Source organism: Tyto alba, unplaced genomic scaffold (genome assembly GCF_018691265.1).
Source record: "Tyto alba isolate M040663 unplaced genomic scaffold, T.alba_DEE_v4.0 Super-Scaffold_16, whole genome shotgun sequence".
Lineage (NCBI taxonomy): Eukaryota > Metazoa > Chordata > Aves > Strigiformes > Tytonidae > Tyto > Tyto alba.
The window spans coordinates 1665057-1689573 of NW_024881278.1; the positions used below are offsets into that span (position 1 = coordinate 1665057).

At 40.8% G+C, this 24517-nt stretch overlaps 2 protein-coding genes across 3 annotated transcripts in view; one reads left to right on the plus strand and one right to left on the minus strand.

The window, feature by feature from the left end:
- Positions 1-24517, minus strand: part of MACROD2 (mono-ADP ribosylhydrolase 2) — a 902990-nt gene that overhangs the window by 782476 nt on the left and 95997 nt on the right. The gene's annotated exons all lie outside the window — the stretch shown is intronic.
- On the plus strand, positions 3045-15067 carry FLRT3 (fibronectin leucine rich transmembrane protein 3). The gene is made up of 3 exons (XM_042789431.1): positions 3045-3193; positions 10748-11492; positions 12605-15067. The coding sequence occupies exon 3, from the start codon at positions 12650-12652 to the stop codon at positions 14597-14599; it is 1950 nt and encodes a 649-aa protein (XP_042645365.1). The 5' UTR covers positions 3045-3193; positions 10748-11492; positions 12605-12649; the 3' UTR covers positions 14600-15067.

The following is a 24517-nucleotide window of genomic DNA, read 5'->3' on the forward strand; positions in this document are numbered from 1 at the left end:
AATTTCACTTCCCAGTCAATGCGTTTGGTTTCTTAACGTTTCATAAATGCCCTGCCCAGAAACGTTTATGACTGGAACCTGACCTACAGCAGGACAAAGTAGATCCAGAACACCTGTGAAGTCATAGCAAGAATCATTCAGGCCAACCTTTGGCTGAGGGAGTTCCCAGAATTTAGATTCTTATCATACCATAAGGGTGCTCAGGAAAAAAAAAAAAAAAAAAAAAAAGGAAAAACACAAAAATCCAAAACAACCCCATAAGCATCATCGTGATCACGTTGACCTAATAGCACCTTACCAGTGTGTGTTATAAACTTGCTTTAAAATTCTTTGAAACACATTATGTAGTGTAAGCACTCTGAATTTCCCATCTGTCACCTTTTAAACTCTCTCAGCCCATTAAGAGTTAACAAGATTGCCATTTCTTCCAAAAGGCAATTTCCCTATAGGTCTGACAAGAACCTTAATCTCCATGTCACAAGCATTAATTAATTCCATAAACAAAACACAGGTAAAAGACTATTTTAACTTAGAAACTCAATTAAAATATCTCATTATATTCCTACAGTTTGATACATCAGTGTTGCATATTCATATTTTTATTCCCCACATATGAGTAACTCTATCGGTATTAACAGAGTTCCTCTATTCTCCTGGAATTCAAGAGGCCTTAAATTTCTAGATTTTAAGAGGATGAAGAACATGGTTAAGCTCTCCACATACAACAGGTTTGGGTTTTTTTTTTGTGGAGAGTATTCTAAAGGTTACCCATGTTCTTAAGAAGTATATTTACAGAGTTTACATAAAAGAATGCAGTCTAAAATCTGCCTGCAACAGCACATTAAAGACCTTTCAGTAGTCTGGAGCAGCTGTGACCTGGTAAAATCTAATTATTTCTCACATGCCCTTTGGAATTCTCCAGGAATATTTACTGTAATTTTTAACTGGTGCCACAAGTACTGGGCCAGCCTTGGAATAAAAGCGGAAGATAGCTGAATGCATCTCATATACATCTTTTATGAATATCCCACAGATGCAAGTTAAAGCTTAGCAACATGGCACAGCAACATAACATTGGAATCTGTTAACTAATACAACTATGTCAGGCATGAGAAATACCAAATACATGATGTTTTTGAAAAACACTACTATAATCTTAACAGACTCTCAGTTTAAAAAAAAAAAAAATCTACAGAATATCTGCAGCATCTCAAAATGCCTTCTGCATTACCATAGCCCACGGTTCTGTCCCACATGATGAGACACAGACACACTGTAATACCCAACATACCTACGCTTGTATAGTACGTGTACATATGTAACCATACAGACACGCATATAACATGTGATATATACGTTACGACGTATACGCAATACAGTTGTATGTACTCAGCTGATTAGGGCACAGCTCACTCTCCAAGGCCTACCAATACAGACCAATCTACTTTAACTTGAAGTCAATTTATTATTAGCTTTTACTCTCCTTAGGGAAAGATTGGAATTGAATTGATAAGGAGAAAAAAAACCTTTTTGCTCGTTGTCAAGGAAAGTCAATCTAGATTTTTTTTTAATTAGTTGAACAAATACAGCATGTATATACCATTTCAAACATCAACGTATCAAATACATCAAGCAGCAATCAAAAATCTATTAGAATTCCTCTTGAGAAAGGATGAGGTTTGACACTTTCTACTTTGTCTGTATTTGGTTTTGCCAAAAGGTAAATAAAGGGAATCTCAGTATTCAAATTTCATATGCAAGTGCAACTATCTAGCAGTTTCCAAAGGCCTTAAAGAAATCAAGCCCTCTTTAAGCTTAACGGAGCTTGGCCTTGAGGTCTTCTGATACCAGCAAAAAGTGCAACTGCAGGACAGTGGAGAGCAGCGGAGACAGTTTTGGGGAGCCTGTCTTCCCCTGGACATCAGCTCCTTGTGCTGGCGAACGTGCATGGTCAAAACGCTGCAGGAGATGACCAAAATCACCTGTGCACCGCTAAGGAAGAGAACAGGACACTCACGAAGGCAGCAGCTGCCAGCCTTGAAAGAAACCCCAGTTTTGATGGAAAATTTAAAGAAACAAAAGCAGAAACATCAACTGCATCTGCCAAATCCAACGCTACTTGTATGAGTTAGTAAGCTACGAATAAAAGGAACTGGTTTCATGAAAAAAACATTTGGGGAATAAATTTTCTAGCTTGTCCTATGACTACCATAAATTTTTGGGTTTGTTAGAAGAGTTTGTTTTCCAACGAAAAATTCCTGAAGGCTGCAGACCGGCCAGGCCCCACTCGTCCTCAACCTTAGTCTCGCCGAGCACGATAAGGTATCTCCAGGCGAGCGCCGTCCCGGGTGGAGCACAAAAAGCAGGCAACTCTTATCCACTTGCTGATTTTAAATGGCGTTAAGTGCTAACACCGTAAGAAAACCCTTAAACCTCCCAAAGCTGCTGCCGTCGACGGTGACGCTTCAAGCAAGGTGCTACGGCTCAGCCATTGCTTTTGGAGGAGTGATGATGCTCACAGCCATATGTTTACAGAGGCTGGGGAAAGCGATACCGATTTATTGATATTTTTTATTTTTAAAAGCACTCGAGCGACTCGTAACCACCCCTGATCTTCGGGCCAAAAACACGGGGAAGGCGGCGGCCGGGGCTAACCTCCCAGCGTTGCCCGCCCCGTCGGGAGCCCAACCGACACCGGGAAAACGGTCACTCGGGGTTTAACTCGCAGCGCTGAGGGGTCGAGGGGGGCGCCACCTCCCTCCCAGCACAGCCAGCAGCGGCACCGCCGCCGTTCCGCCCCTAAAAACGGGGGGAAAATTAAAAAAAAAAAATCTAAGAAACAACCGAGAAACCCCGTCTCCGTCGCGGCGCGGCGCGGCACCGCCCCTCCCCTCAGGGCTGAGGCGCCGCCGCCGCCCCTCCCCCGCCCCAGCCCGGCCATGGCGCCGCCTGCTGCTCCCCCTAGCGACAGCGCCGCTCGCCCCGCCCCGCCCCGCCCCGCCCCGCCCCCGCCGTGACGTCTGGCCCCGCCCCCGCGGCTCGCCGCTGCCGCCGCGACTTGAGGGGCGCGCGCCGAGCTCCGCGCCAGCGCAGCGTCCGGCTGCCCCGCGCGCCGCTCCGCGCCCCTTCCCCGGTCCACGAGCGGAATTACCGCCGCGGCCGCGCCGGGATCGCCTCCTTCCGCGCTCCGCAGGTAAGGGCGGGAGAAGCGCTTTCTCCGCGGGAGTTGCGCGGGTCGGGGCGGAGGGGGGTGCGGCGGGAAGTTTGGGCACGCGTGCCCCCCCCCTTCCCCCCCCCCCCCATCAGTCCCGGGGTGCGGGCACGGCGCTGCGGCGGGGAGCGCCGCGCAGGTTGCGCGGCGGGGCGCGCAGGAGCGCGGAGGCGGCCCCGGCGGCGCCTGCAGCCGGCCTTCGCCCACCCAGCCGCCGGATCCTTGGGGCGCAAGCCGGCCGCTCCTCGAGCTGGTGGCGCGGGTGTCAAACCTTGCACCGGCCCCGGGAGAAAGAGCGCAAAAACCGCGGGGGCGGAGGGAAGCCCGGAGGGACCCGCATAGCAACGCCACCGGGCCGGCTCCTCACGCCCCGCGTGTGCTGGGACCCCCAGCCCCCCCCCATTCCGCCCCTGGTTTGAAAACTTCCCCTCCCGCCCCGCTCCTTGCTGCATATATTAAAAAAAAAAAAAAAAAAAAAAAAAAAAAGGGGGGGGAAAAAAAAAAAAATGGAGTGCGGTTGTGCCCCCTCCCGCGCGGCCGCTCCTCACGCACAAAGTCTGCGGACGAGGAGATGGGGAACAAAATGGTTGCACGTACGTTTAAGAAAGAATGCAACAGGCCCGCATTCCCTCCAGAACGCCCCACTTTCTGTGGGAAGAAGAGCGGGCTGAGAAGCCCCCCGCCAGGAGCAAGGTCCTTGCCTAGTTTTAATCAACTTTTCTGCTGTTTTCAGTTTATTAAGTGATTGTCTGCCTCGCCTAAGCGCGGCAAATGCCTTTCTAAACGGCTCGCAAATAAATCTTTCATCCACCTCTTCCTCTGCACATCTCCTTTCCGACGTTATTCTCACCCCGAAAACCGTTTCGCGACAGCTAAGGTGGGCCAGCGGCTTTTGTTTTATTCATTTCCTCGACCGCAATTAGCAGCTGCAACTTAGTTGATGAGGCGAAGCCCGCGTAGCTCCGCGTTTCCCCGCGCAGCAGCTCCGCATCTGCCACCGCTCACAGCAGCTAGGCGCAGCTCTCTGATTTTTTTTTTTTTGGGGGGGGGGGGAAGGCGTTTTGGGGTTTTTCTTTTTTGGTTCTTGCTTAGTTTTCGAGATTAGCCCCTTGGCGAATAAAAGGGCTGCTCTTGCAGAGGCAGCTGCCTTGCTGGCTCGGTCCTTCTCTTGGAGGGAGCTTTAATTTTAATCTCTCTGCCCGCAAAGGTTTTTGAGCGCAGCCCTGGCGCAGCCAAAGTTGAGAGGAGTGTTGCAAAGGCGACGACGAGTGCATGTAATTAACTAATTCGTGGAGTGCTGGTAGCCAGGGGTTGCTAATTTGGACTGAAGGGGCAAGTCGCTTCCCTCCTTCAAGGGATCAATTCTGGTCAGTTAACAGAGTAGAGCAGAGTATTTCATGCACCAGACTCACACCGAAAGGTAGAATCACTTTACAAGTAAATCGTATTCCTGTGAAAGAGCACGTCGGCTGGATGCATTTTCTTATTGCCACTTAGAAGATTCACGTTTTGTATTTCCATGTAAACCCTCTAAGGCAGAGAAAAAGTATAGAAACAGGAGGCTGAAAATGGTCAGACTTTAAAAAAAAAAAACACAAACCACACACACAAAAAAAAAAAAAATTCATTATCCTGACCCCAATTTCCTTGCCTAAAATATACTGCCCAAAAAGATAGAAGCATCAATTATGCTCACCATCTATTGCCTGGGGATATGGCGTCTTAATGAACATTTCTTTGAATTAGAGTGAAAAATGCATTTGTCAATTCAAGTGTACAAAGAAGAGAATTATTTGCTATAAAACAGAAATATCAGTATGTGTTTTCCTTGTCAATATATGCCACACATTAGGTCATACCTAAGAGGTTTTGGTGCCCTTCCCTACCTCAAAGAAAAAAAAAAAAAAAAAAAAAACAAAAAAAACAACAAAAACCTACCCTCAAGTTTCCTTTAATTTATTCTAAAACCATACAATACAGCCCTGTTCAAGATCGGGTTTCAAATATTTCATAAACAAAAGGTATACCTGAGTTTCTAGAAAGCCAATTACCTTAAAATATACTGAGGTTGTTCTAATCCTTTTATTCATGCTGCTATCAACCTTTGTTATTTTTCCATCCACATTTAATCACTTCTAAAAGCTGTATTTTTTTCCTGCCTTCTATGCTCCTATATACCAGAAGCAGTGACAACCCTTGGCATATATTTAAAATGCTAATTTTTTTTTTTTCGTACATTCATACAATTCTATTTTAACTGGAGAATGACCAGATAAATACCATAGTTAATACAATCAGCATGGCAAATAAGATTCTGTAAGCTCTCTGGAAGAGTAATTTTTTTAATTTTTTATTTTATTTTTTTTTTAAGTTCCCTCCTTTGGAGGCTGGCTCTGTTTTTCTCAACAGGAGACTTTGTTATAATTAAAGCAGAGAAAACTGGACAGCAGCAAAAAACATCTGACTTGTGGCTCTTAAAAGCACAGTTTTTGTAGCGTGTACACCCCCCAGTGGGCAAAAAACTCTGTAGTAAACTCACAGCAAGCTTTAAGCTCCAGAAATAAAGTGTATATGTTTTACAAGAACAAAATAAAGACACATTTCTGGGTAGGGTGTTGGGTTTTTTGTTTTTTTTTTTTTCTTTTTTCATTTTTCCTTTGTCACCAGTAGGTGAAAGTTGAAAGATAGCATGTCAAGAGATGGTGACTAATCAAAGCATTTGCTGGAGTTTGCCAACTTTGCATTGCAATTACTTGAAGGTGCTTCAGTTGCCAGAGCTGGCCATCTTTGTCTCCTTCTAGCAGGAAGCCCGGATGCTAATGGCTAGTTATTTCTGAATTTTTTTTCCTTAATCACTTCGAAGCACAGGAATGCACAGAAGTAGGAGAAATAGGTGATTGCTTACATTTATTTGTAATAAGTGACCAACTATCACTCAGGGCAAGCATCTTGAAAAGTGTTCCATAAATTTATAATCTCTGTTCTTCCTTTCATGAGCTGTAAGAATTCAAGCAATCTTACAGCTTCCTGGTTTTTAAAGTCTTATTTTTTTGAGGAGCAAATTTAGTAATTGGGAGATAAGAAAACAACTGTTTTAAAAGGGTAAGAAGTGTTATCCAGTGTTTTAAGTAATACTTTAACATGCCTAACATTCTGTGTCAGGAATTCCCTATCAGGTATAATTCCACCTAAACTTGTCAAGAGGGAAAAAAATAGATTTTCCTTTGAAACAATGGCAGCATTTGTTCTCTATTCTTTTACTTTAAGCACTGGCGAGTTACCTCAGCAGCAGCTCTCAAAAGAAAACTTAGAAGCCATAATTGGCTAAACTCAAAGAGCACTAAAACACCAAACAAAAAGCCATTGCAAAACACTCCCCCTCAAAGTGTTTTAACGTGCAACCTTTGCAGAAGCAGAGTAGTCAAAACAAGAGAGTGAGCTGGAATAGTTTAATAGTCTGAATCTTTTTAACCTAGCATCTTCAAAAACCAGGAAAAGTTTTCAAGTAAATTTCAGAAGAGAACAACTCTTAGTTCATTTCCATCCTCTACAGCAAATACTGGTTTGGCTCATTTTAGGTGTGGAGTCAAGCTTTTATTTAGAATCCATTTCTAAGTCACATTCACTTGTATTTGAGGGAAGATCACATCAAAATTTGCATTGTTTTCAAGACACTTGAGTTAGAACTAGGAAGACAAAATTATATTCAACTGCTACACAAGAGGGGGGAAGCAAGTTTTCTACAAGTAAATAAAAACTTTTCCAACAGATGGGGGGGGGGTAGGGAAGGCAAATACAGAGATACAACGTTACTGAAGAGCTCACTCTCACTTTAACAAACTCCTTTGCATTCTTTACCCCTTGGATAGACAGCTAGAGGACCTTCTGCTTGCCTAGCACCAAACAAAAGGCTGGGGCACCTTCCTGAAATACGATGATCGTGGAAATTGCAGCTCCTAGACGGGGTGCTTAGAAAGCATTTTGCTGTCACTATCAACTAACCCTGAGAAATACACTTGAAGAAAACAAAGTATGGGCATTGTTTTAAGTGTAGATTAGCACTGAGGAACTTTTTTTAAAGTTGGTGAAGCTATTTAAGAGGCAGCATGACCTTTGTAAACTAAACTGGCAACACACGCAGTAGACAGACCTCACAGGTATTTTAAAAGATAAGTACATTTTATGTTACTGATTATAAACAAATATGGAGCTAATTCTGGGATGTAAGTACACTGATGAAGCAAAATTGTTAGGCTTATCAAATACATATATTCTACTGAAATACGTATATTCTACTGTTGGCTTTAAACAATACTCTTGTCATGTATAACCTAAAAATACCGAGCTGTTTCCCTTCCCCCTGTTACTTTGATGGTTGGAAAGAAGCCCCTGAACTACCAGAGTTCCTGCTGGAGAACACAGAGGTAGATTAGAAATTCAAATAAGCATTGTGTGACCTCGAGTGAGGCAGGTCTTGATTTTATTCACGTTTTATCACAGCTTGGAAAGGAAAGATCTCTTTGGCACCATTTTTTGAAAAACTCCCAACTTTTCAAATATACCAAAACTATTTTTTTTTCTTTTTTTTCTTTTTTTTTTTTTTTGCTGTTGCCTGCCTACAGGACAGGGAGTGCAGCTAGACTCCATACCTTATAGTAAATACAGTGTTCTTCTTTGGTACATTTTTCTTGTACAGTGCAAATTACTCTGAACTTTTTAAAATAAAATGTCCCCCTGCTTAGCTGTACCACAGCGATAAGTACACGCGCGGGGCTCACGCATTACCGCTATCTGTAGTAATATACTTGCTTACACAATGTCCCAGGAAAAGTAATTTAACCATGCAGTTCAGCAAAGTTCATGAAAACATTCAACTTGGAATAAAGATAAGCAAAAAAGCTGCTATTCAGTTTTTCCAATGTTACTTTTGTTACGAAAAAAAAAAAAAATCATTTTTGCATTTAAAAATGAATTTTAGCACACGCTTTCTAAAATCTGTTCTGTTCAGAAGTAGTGGCTTCTTTCAAAACCATGTGTCCGTGAAGCCTCCCAGTTTGATGTTGCAGAAACCTGGACACAGTGTCTGTACCAGTGGGGGTCACTTTTCTTTTCATCCTGCCAGATCAGCCATAATGACTTGATGTCGGGGAATATTTAGACAGCTCAAGAAGGGGAAAGTTGGAGCATGGCAGCAGGATTCCCTTCTTCTCTGTAGACAGATCACTGAAGCCTTTGATATGCAAAAACATTGTTTTCAGCTATGGCTTGAGATATAAAAGGGAAGTGCAAGATATCAAACAACCAAAACCTGAAGAAAACTATTCTAAGTTTAGAAAAGGGAGTGGGGGGTATAGTCTTAATCCACATTTTTGAAACAGTGTCGTCTTCTCCAGAGAGACCTGCTTTTATTTTTCTCTCTCTTGTTTTCATTTAATTTTGAGAGAAGGGATAAAAAAAATTCCAAGAACTTAATGAGCTTTAGTGCTTTCATTTTAATCCTACACATTACTGCTATTACAATAGCAGCAATAAATGAAGGGATGACTACCAAATGGAGCAGAGAGGAAACAGTTTGTATGCTAGAAAGGTAAGACAAATGAACTCAATTTCTCATCTGTGTATGTATATATGTAATGTATGCATACTAGAGCCTCTGTTTTGCTTAATACTAAAGTTTTTTACAGTTCTAAAAGTTATAAAGAAAAATTACTATTTTAAGTACTTGAAAGTTACTGTAGCCTTCAAAGGCCTATTTAAGAAATTTATATCCCTATTTCACAATATACTTCCCGAAAATAGCCTCTATCACAACTTCACATTAGTTCCTAAGAGATACCATTTTTTTCTACAGCTTTTAAACAACTGTTTATTTCAGAGTTTTAGGAATACAGCCTCAACTTCTTTCCCCAAACACTTCAGTAATACAGACTAAGAAAGCTGGACGCTGCAAGAACATGGAACCCTTTTGTTCCATTTTGTGATTGCATCATTTACTGAAAATTACATGTTACCTAAAACTATGCATCCCCTTATATTCTAAAATGTGACCATGCAGATTGAGTTTTTGCTTTAAATAAAGCATATGTTAAAATACATATTTATGCCACAGTGGCGAAATTAGTGTCTCTCAATTTACTATTTTCGTTACATAACTTATGAAAACGAGGTGCAGAAACAAATCTCAGAGGAGCATGAAAGCAGCATCAGGAGAGAAGGGGCTTTACCGTTCCCTCACTAGACAGTCACATCGTCTCTGAGGTGGGGGGGCTTTTTTTTTTTTTTTTGGTTTGGTTTGGTTTTTTTTTTTTAATGGTTGACATTTTTCAATGAAAAAGAACAGTGTAATTTGTATCTATGTGAATAATTTTGTATCAGTGCAAATTTCCTGTTGCTGTAGGAGTATTACTGATCTACTTCGTGATGGACCCGCTTCGAATTGGAAAAGACAAGAGTTTTAGAATCCTAAACAAAGACTTTCTGTTTAGGTCTAATATTTTATGAAGGACCAGCAGCTACTGTAGTTAAGAGCTCACAGAAAGGCAGCTAAGCAAGCATTATGCAGCATGCTGCTTCTTCCTAGCATTTCAGTTCTGAGGATTGTGCTCAGTTCTCTGGACAACATGGAGTCACAAAAGAGAGAAGCAAGGAAATGTTAAGGATTTTTTAATTTCAGATTTAACCAACTTCTATTTCAGACATACTACCTCCATGCCCTCAGGGAACACAGACTTGATATCTTCCTGGATGTTTTCTGCAATAGTGATAGGAAGTAGCCCAAGTGAAAAATACCATTCAAAAATAACCAAGTAATTAGAGTTCTTCAAGATATAGGAACAGCCAAGCTGGAAATATTTTTCTTTTTTTGAAATTAGAAAAATCAGATAAAATCCTAATCTAAACTCCAATTCCACTGTGCAAAGTGACAAATAGCTTAAAAGTTCAGACCTCAAATAGAGCATATTTCATGGACGAAACTCACACGTGTGTCTTTTGTCAAAGAGTTGATACAGGTGCCTAACTAGTCCCCAATTCAGGATCTGCATGCTGCAAGTGTGAAACATCAATAACGGTATTTTAGAAAATATATTCCCCCTTTCATTCGGTAACTGCTGAATGGTAATTAGCTCCCTTTACATTTAAAACCAAGGAGAGGATTATCATCTACCTCAATTTACAAAGAACACAAAGCAAGCGACCATTTTGGTCTCCTCCAGGGAGGCAGGACTAGCATTTGTAATCAGGTGGGAAACATAATTTACAAATATTTTGTCTGTCAGCTCAGGATGACTTTATTTTGTACTGAAAGGAAAAAGGAGTTCCAGCAAAACTGCAGTAACATGAAACTAAACAGCAAAATGTTTTCTTAGAGCTCTGTATTTTGCTGAAATACCAATATTTTGGGAAAACAAGATGTGCTAGTCATGTATACAATAAGTATAGCATGATTTATATAGGGGATGCAACACAACTCTGAATACTAGTGTCCACCAGTTGTTATTAATTCCAATTTTTTTTTGTTTGTTTTTACTTTTGCAGGAAATTAAAAGTTCAAGGAAAGCTTTAAAAGGGGAGTTTCCTGGGGAGGAAATAATATTTTTCTGGGTTTTTTTTATGAAGAAAACCATCTGAATTGCCTAACGTTTCTACAGTAGAGCAACTTGCGTTCTTGCAGCACAGGAGGAATTCTTTCCTGCATTACAAATTTGGAAGAAGAATTAAAAAGTGAGAGTCGGAAGATGGTTCTTTCAAAGAGGCGTGGATGTATCAGGATGTAGCTACTGCACAAAGTTTATACTTGGATAATTCTGGACAGGAAAAAGCAGCCCCATTCCTGACCTCCTGAAGAGGCTACCCTCCTTCAAGCCTCAGCATAATGAATAGTTTCCATCACGTGGCGCTGAAGTTACCACCTCTGCCTACTACACTGCACACAAGGGTTTGTAAGAGTTACAAAGAAAGCAGTTCCTGCTAAAGGCATTAAACCAAACAAAAGAGGCTCTTCATTCACAGACTTCACATGAGAACAAAAATAGAGGGAAGCTGAAGCTTTTCCCCACCCTGGCCTGGTGTGCTTATGTACCATGATAAATCTTGGTTGGAATGCTCATTGAGTATCGTTCCAGGAGCCAGGAAACACACACTACACCAAGAAGGACCGTCTGAGTAAACACCGTCGAGAAAAGAAGAGCTCCATGGAGTAAAACATAAGAGTGACCTGCAAGAAAGACATTTCTTTACTGGATACCCTCAAGCACAAAATTTACTCACACCTTTAAATACGGTAGGATCAATATTAATTCATTTTCCTTCTCGTGCCTTGGAGAATAAAGTTCAATTAATATATGAACCCACAAGAGAAAAGGTCATGACACTGCTTAATGCATAGGTCATCTTGCAGAAGTTCTCACAACCCTAATTACAATGGTAATTGAATTATGTTGTCTTAAAAGCTATAAAAATGCTAATTACCTGAGCTCAATGTACAAACACTACTAATGGAAAGTACAATTTCAGTCTCAAGAGTTAATTTATACCATGCTACTTTGTACAGTCTGAACTCGTAATATGGGAAAATGTGGTTACACCTGCCAAATAGTCTCTTATTAGTGTACTGCTTAGTAAGAAGACTTTTGAGAATGACAAATATTTAAACATGAAATTAAGCACGTAATGAAATATTCCATCCAGTCAACTAGAAAGCCATAGCACTACCAGCTATGTCAGGTTGTTAGCTACCTACCAGTTGTAACGTTCACCTTTCTAAACATTCTAGCTCGAAACCCAAGCAAAATAGGCTGCAGTATTTGTAAGATCTACAACGTGACATTGAGCACTTGGAAAAAAGTTGTTAGCTGGCGCTTGCTCTTTTGTCTGCGTTTTATGCTTTGCCATCAGAACTGTTTTGAACCTTCAAAATAGCCACCTCCAAACCTTGTGGGTTTGGTAAGGGTTTTATAGTTCACTTAAGGGCTCCTAGGGCAGTTAGCTGGCTTAGGAATTACTTCTTATCTTTCAGATATAGAATGATTTACTTGAACTCTGGTGTGACTTCAGCTCTGTACTTACCTAGTATCTCTGAACAAAGATTGTCTCTACACGTGAAATGTGAAGGAATCCTTAGAAAGAGCCTTCTTGCTTAAGCAAAACAATTCACAGATCAGACATACCTGATTGTATTATTTTCGGTTGCTGTGCGGGGAAAAAACTGTTAATTTAAGTGAACTAGAACAAGAAGTAGTACCATTATTGATGTAAGGAAAAGAAAGGAACATGTCTCTGCAAGCTTGAATTTTAGTTTAATACGCGTGTTTTGGATGTCTTCTGTAATGTTGAATGTTCGTTGCAGTTTCTTCACTGATGATCTGGATAATTTTGTTTGTTTGGTTTTTTTAGATTGTTGAAGATCAGAACTGTATACAAATCTCATCATTCCTGACCATGATTAGTGTAACCTGGAGCATCTTCCTAGTTTGGACTAAAATAGGGCTGTTACTTGACATGGCACCTCGCCCTGTTAGTGCCAAACCATGCCCTTCAGTATGTCGCTGTGATGTGGGTTTCATATATTGTAATGATCGCGATTTGACGTCTATTCCTACAGGAATCCCAGAGGATGCTACTACCCTCTTCCTTCAGAACAATCAAATAAATAATGCTGGGATTCCTTCAGAACTGAAGAACTTGCTTAGGGTGGAAAGAATATATTTATATCACAACAGCTTAGATGAATTCCCCACTAACCTCCCTAAGTACGTTAAGGAACTGCATTTGCAGGAGAATAACATAAGGACCATTACTTATGATTCACTTTCACAAGTTCCTTATCTGGAAGAACTGCATTTGGATGATAATTCTGTTTCTGCTGTTAGCATCGAGGATGGAGCTTTCCGGGACAACATCTATCTCAGACTTCTTTTTCTCTCTCGAAATCACCTTAGCACCATTCCCTGGGGTTTGCCTAAAACGATAGAAGAGCTACGCTTGGATGATAATCGTATTTCCACGATTTCAGAGCTGTCCCTTCAAGACCTTACAAATCTAAAACGCCTTGTTTTAGACGGAAATCTTCTCAATAATCATGGATTAGGAGACAAAGTCTTCATGAATCTAGTCAACCTTACGGAACTGTCATTGGTCCGCAATTCACTCACAGCTGCACCGGTAAATTTGCCAGGAACCAACCTGAGAAAGCTTTATCTTCAAGAAAACCACATCAACCACGTGCCACCCAATGCTTTCTCTTACTTAAGGCAGTTGTATCGACTAGATATGTCCAATAACAATCTCAGCAATTTACCTCAGGGTGTCTTCGATGATCTGGACAATATAACTCAACTTTTTCTTCGCAACAACCCTTGGCACTGTGGGTGCAAAATGAAATGGGTACGCGACTGGTTGCAGTCATTGCCTTTAAAAGTTAACGTACGTGGACTGATGTGTCAGGCACCAGAAAAAGTACGTGGCATGGCTATCAAGGACCTCAACGCGGAGCTATTTGATTGTAAGGACGATGGCATGATAAGCACCATCCAAATCACTACTGCAGTACCAAACACCTTATACCCAGCCCAGGGACACTGGCCAGTCTCTGTGACCAAACAACCAGACATCAAGACTCCCAACCTAAATAAAAACTACAGAACCACAGCAAGCCCGGTACGCAAAATCATTACAATATTTGTGAAATCCGTAAGCACGGAGACTATTCACATCTCCTGGAAAGTTGCACTACCGATGACTGCTTTAAGACTGAGCTGGCTCAAGATGGGTCACAGCCCTGCCTTTGGATCTATAACTGAAACAATAGTTACGGGCGACAGAAACGACTATTTGCTCACGGCTCTCGAACCAGAATCGCCATACCGCGTATGCATGGTTCCCATGGAAACCAGCAACATCTATCTCTCCGACGAAACGCCCGAATGCATCGAGACCGAGACGGCACCTCTTAAGATGTACAACCCTACCACGACCCTCAATCGGGAGCAGGAGAAAGAACCTTACAAAAACTCCAGCTTGCCGTTGGCCGCCATCATCGGCGGCGCGGTGGCGCTGGTGGCCATAGCGCTGCTGGCCCTGGTCTGCTGGTACGTCCACAGAAACGGGTCCCTGTTCTCCCGGAACTGCGCCTACAGCAAGGGACGCCGGAGAAAAGATGACTACGCCGAAGCGGGAACCAAGAAGGATAACTCCATCCTAGAAATCAGGGAGACTTCTTTCCAGATGATACCAATAACCAACGACCAAGTGTCCAAGGAGGAATTTGTAATACACACCATTTTCCCACCTAATGGCATGAACCTGTACAAGAACAGCCACAGTGAAAGCAGTAGTAACAGGAGCTACAGAGACAGTGGTATTCCAGATTCAGATCATTCACACTCATGATACTGAAGGACATGAAAGACTGGTTTGGGTTTCGTTGGGTTTTTTTGGTTTTGTTTTGTTTTTTAAAGAAAACGAGAAAAGACTGACTTAACAGTTGCTGTTCTACTGCAAAACACTGGATTAAAAGACTGACAAAGCAATGTACTGTACATTTGCCATATAATTTATATTTAAGAACTTTTTATTAAAAGTTTCAAATTTCAGGCTACTGCTGCGATTAATGTAGTGGGGATACCTGACCACAATTCTATATTTTAGTATTTTTTAGTAATTTGTACTGTATTTTCCTTGCTAATATTGAAGTTACAGACCATTTAACTTTTGTGTTCTACTGAGTAAGATGACTTGTTGACTGTGAAAGTGAATTTTCTTGCCGTGTCGAGCAGTCAGAACATTCATCTGAGATCCTTGTAAGTGTAAGCACAGGCCATTTTTCACTTTGGTATCAATAAAATAATGTTGAACCTAGCAAATCAGGAAGATCAAGAAGTGGTTGCAAATACTCACAGAACTCTCAATGTTGGGTCTATTAAATCTGTAAACCACAACAATATTCAATAAACAAAAATGCGTGTAGTAATGGGCAATATCAGCTGTCTGGATATATCCATTCAACAATGGTGAAATCCAATTTAAAAGAAAGTAATCAAATCGATGAGACTGAAGCTTTTGACACATGTAAAAAAAAAAAAAAAATTGATCCCTGGAAGAAAGCATAATCAAATTCCTAACAAGGAATTTAAAAAAAAAATGCGCTAGGCCCTGCAAACCAAGGGGGGTAGATGCGGTTTAGGGATATATTTCTGGTTATCAAAGCCAGTGGTCTGCTTATTACAGAGAAAACAGTGATGGATGGTCACAGGCATTTGGGAGGCAAGGGCAGGAGGATAGAGACAACACTTAGAAACTGCTTTGAACAGAAAAAGGGCTGAAAATGAAGTTTCATAAGGAAAAAAGAGCAGGACAAACAGTCGGTATAAGCAAGGTCTCAAAAACTTTAGTCATGAAGGTAAGCAGACAATTGGGGAATACAGCTATTTTAAAGCGTATACTCAAACAGTACACAGGTACGTGTTCGGTATACTGCATTACAGTCAGGAATACTGCCCATTACTGCCACAGTTTTTCAGAAATCCCTTGATAAATCTGTAAGGTAACATGTTTCTTTCTGCCTTCCTACTGAACTCTCAACTATTTCATGTTTAAACCCCAAGCCACTCTTTGTTGCCATAATCATTTGTTTCTTCAACTGAAAACCAAAGTGCTTTGTACGCCCTTTGGCCAGTCTTGTGTGTGCCTTGATCCAACGCTACATGTATCAAGCTTTTAAAAACTGAAAAAAAGGAAAAAAAAAAAAATAAAATACCCACTTTTTCATATGTAACTTAACCATGAAAACTATTGGTCTTATTGATGAATAAAGCTGAAAAATTAGTTCAGAATAATGCTGCACCTCTGCAGTGCGCTCATAGGAAACTCACTCAGAAGCTAATATTTTTTGGGTCAGGAGCTTCACCTTTTTTCTTTGTTCACCTTGACAGATTACACTTGCAGTATTTCTTTATTATTAATTACTTGGAAAACAAGTTTTCACAACACTGAACTGTGTGAACAGCAAAAGAGGGAAGCCATGGAGTTGCAACTCTCTGAGTTCTTGGGTTTTTTCCCAACAGAAACGGCAAATAGAAAAATACTTAATATTTTGGACAGTACCTCAGGCAAGAAGGAACGTATACCAAATGCATTTCAATGCTAAGAGAATTGTAGCAGTGCTTGGCCTGTCTGTTTTCCTAGGAGTGGTAAAGGATGGAAGACAACAAGAACAAACTGTGACAAACACCGAGACTGATGGTTTCAGCAGTCAACCTGCAAACAGTTCTCCCGCCAGGGATCCATCTAAGTGTGCAGACCTAAAAACATCCATTCACATGCAGCTCTTTGCATCCTTATATTCCAGATGTGCCCAGAGGACCAAACTTCCCATGCCACGGTGTTATTTCCTCAACCTCACCTTCAAAAACGCCTCCTGCGATTCCTGAGCAGTGGAGGAGTCCCAGCTGGAGGAGCAGCTCTGTGTTTCCCTACCAACCTGACACAAACCGTGTCGTCTTCACACTGAGCATTGATCGGATCCATGACGCCAAAAATAACAGAAAGGGGCATGTTTTGCTAAACAGCTATGTTCTCATCTCAGTGTAATGTGCTAAACAAGACTATTTTGCTCTATTTTCCCATCAGGTACAAATCTAGGGAAGGGCACAAAAGCCAAGGCTAAGCACGTGTAGCCTCATTATATTCTTGTGCAAAAGGCTTCCTGAGCAATAAGTGGGAAAAGAAAACCAACACCGATGGAGGAGACTGACCTAGTTTTCATCTAAGCTAGCATACGGGGATGCTTTAGATCAGACATACGTTTAATGGCTGGGTCACTGGCAATAGATTACTAGTTCTTTGCCATCAGCTCTCCAATAACAAAATTGCATAGGTTTTGCTAGTTTTTCAAGCTATTTACATTAAAACCTCTCTCCTAGTTGACTCCGGATTTGTGTTGTGAAAAGGGTAAAGTAACACTCAGTGAGTACTCTCCCGTGCCCCTTCTGAGGCACCTCAGCCCGAGTTAACCTGGGTAATGGTACATCTACTGCACATCTCAGGTGATGCCACACAAAGGTCATACGGGCTACAAAAAAGTTGCCATTTGTCAAGGAGCCAATTGCACCTGAATCTGAAGCAGGAGGACTTTTAAGGCGAAATTTACGTACTGCGAGGCAGTAGGATGCAAATCCAAAGCCACTTCAACCATTTGGCCCAGTTGTGCCTGGTTCACCTCCGCCAGAAGGAGTGACAACCTGCACAAGCATCTCCGCCCTCTTGCAGAGAACCAGGCCAGGTTTGTGGGGAGAGCTGGTGCCCTCCTACCACAACTGATGTCAAGGGAAAAAACGGCACATCCATGCAGGCAAGACCTTCCTTAGGTTCTACAGCAACTTTTCTGCAACATGCGTAATATTCATTTGGCAAGTAAAAGATTGATTTCAAGCTAAACTCCGTATTTTTTCCTTTGGATAAAAATTTCTATCCCACTCCATGTGATGCCCATCTCTTTAAGACTCTTCAGCTAGCCATATAGCACTGCAGTTACAGCACGCAGTGCTCTCTAGCACCACGCATAAATGCGTTCTGCAGGCAAATCAGATTACTACATTGAGCAGTTTACTCAATACATGTATCAAAATAACATTAATCCACGTTAAATTTATCTCAAATAATTTTCTGATTCCATGTTATTTCAGTGTACTGTTCAATATTTAATTGTGGAGCAAGGAGTGGAATATTTTTCAGCGTTGCCTAAACCTACATGCAGGGTTAATTTAACGAGCATCTTTTTACATTTTTATAAGTTTATATTGCTATCCTGAATTGCTCACACTTCTGTTTTAATCTGAAAACTGACACCAAAAAATCCCTGGTATTTTAGAAAACATATTAATTTTGTTTCATCTTAGTACTTTCCAGAACTAAATTTGCTTCATTTATAAACTATTATTTCCTAGCTTTGTACAACAGCCTGAAATGCAACAACCATTGGGGTTTGGTTTGGTTTTGTTTTTGTTTTTCCTCTGGCCTTTACCAGTACCAAATTCAAAGTATTATGGTCTTGGAACACAGTTACCATTTCTTCTGCTAATGCACTAGCTAGCATGCAAGCTATATTGTGCCAGTGCTGTACATACTGAATGTAGAGCAGCAAACGCAATAAAGCAAGAGCAAAACGCAATAAAGCCTTATTTGCTATTAAAATAAATTTACTGATGACATAACGCACTAAAGCACATATATAGACTTCTCTGCAATTAAGAGGATGCAATTTTGCATATTCACCTGCAGCTAAAGTTGGATAAGATCTGCAAATGTGAGCTGACAGATGCCATCTGCCTGGATTTATCCAAACCACATTTGTTTGGGATAGGTTTGGGATGGAACCATAAATCGCACTGATACCCCCCTCTGCTTTCAAAACACCTTAACCTTGCTTCCAAACCCATTTCAGCATCATCTTGGGACTGATCTTTGTTTAATTAACTGTTTCTTTACAGATACCAGAACAACAACAAAAGTTTCAAGCCACAAGCCGGCACTTCCCACCAGTGAAATTTTTTTACGAAGTATAAAGTTACTCCATAATTAGCGAGTTTCTCCTTCCAAACAAGCCCACAGTGGTTTAGTCAGAATAGAAAAGCCCATTCACTGAATTCAGGCATGAAAATTTTACTTTTTTTTTCTTTGCAAATGTATTTAATTTTGCAGGTGGCAGAGTAGGAACCCCACCCTTGTGATGAAATTAGAGCCCTTTCAAACACTCTGAAGGCACAACTGTGACACAGATTCTGGACACAGATGATTTAAAAGCTTTTTTATTTTGGTAAACCCGCATGTTTGTTTTAATTTTAATAGTCATTTCATCAAATCATTTCCTGCTCCTCTCAAAAAATCTAGATAAAACCCACACAAAGTAAGTGGATCTCATTAAAACAAAGACAGAGCACCTAGCTTAAAACAAGCCTCACCTGTGTTTTACCAGCACTGGACATCAAGCAAGATACTGATTTTGCAGTAGTCTTTAAATGATGGCTGGGGAATAATCCTGCCCTAGCAGGAAACCAAAACACTTCAACAAAACGGATGTTAAAAGAAATAACCATCCTCTGAATTACTGGTGGTCTGAGGCAAAGGCACACGGTGCACATTTTGGAAACTGAGCAGATGTCCATTGTGCATGGACATTATAGATGTCCTACAGCTGAAACCTGCAGACCAGGATTGCAGAAGTGTATCACCCAGCTTCAACCGTTTTTCAGATCCCTTTGTGTTTTCTTAGGATGAAAATGTTGTGGAATCATGGTATAAAACCCCTCAAGACTACTAACAACTATATGAGCTGAAAACACACTTTGAAATCTGAAGCTGGACCTTCTAAGCTCAGCAAGAGCACTCATAAATAAATTACAAAAATAGAAGCATCTTAATAGGGCTAATTAAATAATCTGACGTGTTAAGCTGGTTGATAGTATTCATATAGGCTGATACTCTGTCCTGAACAGCCCTCTTAAGTAATCAAAAGAAGGGAGCGGGTCACAGCCAAATGCTAGTGTGCGCTCCCGTCCCCTTGCTGAGCTTGAGGGCTAGCTATCTATAGATGCAGCTGTGGAAGGTTTGCTCGTTCAAAATCAGGGGGCTGCACAACATTCTTTAATCATTAACTGTGGGAGCATCATTTACAGAAGGATGAAATTATGCACATAGTAACACAGTATGCATAATATAACTCTTTTAATTTATGCAAAGTATTTTTAAAATTATTTAGATCAGAAAATACACATCCGATTTATGTAATACTGATTTCCTCCAGTGGCCTTAGCCTGATAAATGCCCACCAGGCAACTGGCTTTGCACATGAAAACAGATGTTTTCTGGGGCTGTGGGGATTGGTTTTGTTTAGTTTAGAGGTTTTTCTTGTCTTTTTTTTCTTTTTTTTTTTTTTTTTTTTTTTTCAGAGACATAAATAACTTCACTCCAAATCTTTCAGGTTTTCATTGTATAGCAAAGTGAATTGGTTGACAATTTTAAGTGAAAGCCTGTCTCACATCAACACAGGTTTAAGGCAGCTGGTGGTGGTGTAAAAGATCTCCCCACAAGCTATTTTTTCCCATCTCTCAGTAATGCTTTCCAGGATTTAAATTTGAAGCCTTGCTTTTACTGCAAGAATTGCACTAGGGTAATGAAATCAGTTTTCACCACTGTAAGATCCTATTCAAAATTTGGGACTTTTTATTTAATTTTGAGATGCACATGAGCAGCTGTATTTACAAACACAGTTATGAACTAGAAGCAGAAATCTTTCAGGCTGGGTAATACACAGCAAGCCCCATCAAATCTAAACCTTTATCCAACTCCGAGCCTGCTATATTAACATCGTTTCCTAAATTACTAGAACAAGCATTAGCAGCTCGAACAGAGAAAGAGAAAGCATCCTTACCATGCACATCACCTTAGGCTACCGTTCTGTATGGGTAAAGTGGAGTTAATTTGGCTTCCTTAAACATAAGTGTTGGTTTTGCATGGATTCAGTGGTAAACTAAATAAATAATGTTTTTTAAAAATGTAAACCATTCTACCCAGGAGTGCTGATGTTCTGACAAAGCAGAGGATTTAAGAAGTCAACATTATAACTCTTAATCCAGAAGTACCTGCCAGACCCAAGACTATAAACCCTACACATTTTTTGATTGCATGTATTATATGCTCATCCCCTATTTAAGCTACATTAATCAGAAACAAAAGTTATTTGCATTGCACTCCTTCAGATGGAAGTAAACTAGAAACTCAGTCTGTTTTCATTTTCTGCACAGTTTGAACAACAATACAAGAATGTGGATGACTACAGAACCTGTGGATTTTTCTTTACCTGGTTTCAATAATCTTCACAAGAAATGTTGAAGACGCTTGTTTTTGAAGCCTGACAGAATACTTTATTGCACAGAAGTCACATGAGCACATTAACAGATAGAAAGCCACATACAGGGAAAGTGCTAACCTAGTGAGTAAACACAATTTTACGGCATTAGCTGATAATGCAGAATCCCTGTGCCTAATGTCTTTAAAGCAATTATTTTACTCTGAGAACTCCTTAATAGCATGTTACCTACTTCATCCACTAAAAACCTTTTCATTTCTCCCTGATAGGGAAATGACATACAGCATACCAAAACAAAAGTTAAGAAAAAACCCCACAGTATTCCCAGACCATGGAAGTTGTTTTGGTCACTAAAACTCGGCACTTAGCGCCCCAACGAAGTGAAAAGTCAGGTACAGGAGAACACTGCTGGGGGAGCTAAACTGCTGATTTCATGCACTTTCCTGAGCTAAAGGAGAAAAGGCAGAGATGGCAACAATGGAACTGTATATAGGACAAAGAGCTCAACTGCGGCTGTCTCGGACCCCTCTGCTCTCAACTTACGTATCTTGCTGCTTTTGAGTACAGGAAAGTTTTTGTCAGTACCTTGAAGGGTCAAGAAGGTTGAGCACTAGCAGCACCATAACTACCCCTAAGCTCTTCTTTCTATTCTTCTGTCTTCTCTTTTTTTTTTCTTTTTTTTTTAATAAAGCTTCTTGAGAGAGTTTGTTCAGTAAACATGACTTTACAAGAGGTAAAAACCTCTTCATTCCTAATTGTACTTGCTGATACATCGTGGAATATGTATGGAGGAGGATTAAACCTACCTTAAAGAGTTTGCAATTAAATCCAAGATAGGCACATCACAAAATATTTACCCTGGAAATCCCCACCCTGCAAATATATGATGTTTGGGGGGGAGTGGGGTGGGAGTGTGAAGAAAATAATCATATATTCCTAAGAAGCTGTTCTCAATGCTGCTGCTTTTCCTCTGGCCCATATTTGAACTTAGGAAGTCTAAATAAACAAGGTCAATTAAAGAGAATTTTTTGGGAGAGATGTAACCACGAAATAACATTTCTACCACTGAAAACTGAATTATCCTGAAAATAAGAATAACTACTTCATTTATTATAGATTACCTGTGTCAGATCTTCTTTATCTGCTGGCCTGGGAACTCAACGGAGAACAGGGCTGCACTGATCAGTGCATTCCTTGTTGACAGAGGCATTAAGAAGAGCCAAATGTACCCAAAAAGAAATAACGGGGACTGGCTTTGTCCAAAACAATTTGCCCCAAATTTTTGGTTTTGTCAAAAAAACGTTGCCCCAAACTCTAAAAAAAAAAAATCAATTGCTATCCTACGTTACGCTTTAAATAAAAAACCCCAAACAACCCAAAAAACAAATGACATAGCTTTCAAGCATAGATAATTTGACGCAATGCCCAGTTTTACTAGTAAAATAAATTATAAAGGTTTGGTCTACCTGAATTCATACTTGAATTCATTTAATGCTAGTTATCATGAGCACATTTTAATTAAGGCCTTCCCCACCCCTGTATTTTTCAATACATATCCTGCATAGACATAAACGGGAGTTTGGGCAGCACAGTTCATCCCATCGTCCCATTTTCCCTGTGTTATCAACTGACTTTTTAAACATTTGTATCATTTTAGTCATTAAATATTAAAAGCACAAAAAGCGATTTCTCAATTTAGATTTTAGGTTATAAGAGATGGGAGAGGGAAAGGAAAAAGAGACAGTACACTAGGATGCGAATTAGGGAAAAAAAGTGTGCTGTGATATGCTGCAGGTACATTCCTTGCTTTACTGATAGGAAAAAAAAAATAAGAACTTTCACAAACCCAGCTATATTGACAAAAGGAGCTGCTCATGCAAGAAATGAACCTTGTTCCCAAAGCAACCGCGACACAGTGGGAAGGGCGGGGAAAGGAGTCTCTTTCTTGATACGGATTTGAAGGTGATATTCTGTGTCCCATGAAGGAGCACCCCGCTGATACGGTAAGTATAGGCTTGATTGTCTCAATGCCCACTTTAAACTCGATACTAGTGTTGCAGCAAAACTAGAGGGCGAGCAACCCCAGTGTACAGTTCCAGACACTTAAAAAAAAAAACAAAACAAAACAAAACAAAACAAAACACAAACCAAACCAAACCAACAACCCAAAACCTAAAGAAATCAAAAAAACAATCTACTCTGCAAAATCCTCAAAAAGCGCCTATCAAAGTGATTTCAATCCAGTGATCCGGTACAAAGTCAAAGGATGTAAATTCTTCTAAGCCCACGCCTTCAGCTCGTCCAGGCTCCAGCCAGCGTTGCCAGGGCCAGGCTGACAGCTCCTCCAAAGGACGGGAGCCTGCCAGCTCGGCGGAGCCTCACCACACCGCTCTTGAGCCGTTTGCAACCCGACAGCCGGTGGCTTTGGGTTTACACGCTGCAAAAACAGCTCAGGAGGCAAATAGCGTGAACAGCACCCCCGTTCCAGGCTGGGAGGTTTTATTACAGTGAGTTTAGCTCTGGACAAGCTGCTGTAATCAGCACATTTTTGACAGGTATTTTATTTTTCCTCCACAGAATACTTAACACTACGGAAGGCACTCACTGCCACATTAAACACTGCTGTTTTGTTAAAAAGAAAAAAAACAAAACAAAACAAAACAAAACAAAAAAACTATTGTTCTCCTCCTGCTAATAAAACTAACTTTATCCTTCAGTATAATCCCTCCAAATCAATTAAACTGCATTCAGCAGCACTGAAAGGATACTAGTGAAGTATTAACAACAGCCTGGGTTGGATTATGCAAAACTGCAGCAGCAGTTGGCTGATGTAAAGATTTCAGCAGCAAAGTATTTTCAAGAGAAGCAAAATAAGTCTAGCTCTTAAAAATATTTCTTACTCTGTTTTGCTCACTGGTTCTAGAAGGATAGTGGGTCAAATCCCCGTGTCACCAACCTCTTCTAATGTTTTCAAGTCAATCTGTGAATGAAACAAGTAGTCTCTCAGAGCCATTCACAGAAATCTCGACAGTGCTGCCATGAAGTGGTGCTTAAAGACAATAAATAGAAATCTTAAAAGAGAAGCAGCTCGTGTCTGGGTACACTCGGGTCCACCACCACCAGCTGATGAACCCATCTCGGGTGTACTCGAGTCTTCCCAGGAATGAAGCATCATTCCTGAAGATAGGGAAATAACCATGCCAGGCATCAATGGGTGTTGGAGACCTGCCAAGGCACTTGTTGACATGTGTCTTAACCTGCTAAAATGCTGGTATGGAGGGGGAAAGGATTTTTTCCTCTGCCCAGAAGAAGCTCCAGCAGGTGCTGGTACCTGTGCTAGGTCTGGTTAATGGATGGCCACACACTTACTGCTTCCTTTAGGAAAAATAAAAATTAGGATGAACTTTCATCTGACAAACAAACCGGGGATCACGTTTTCTACT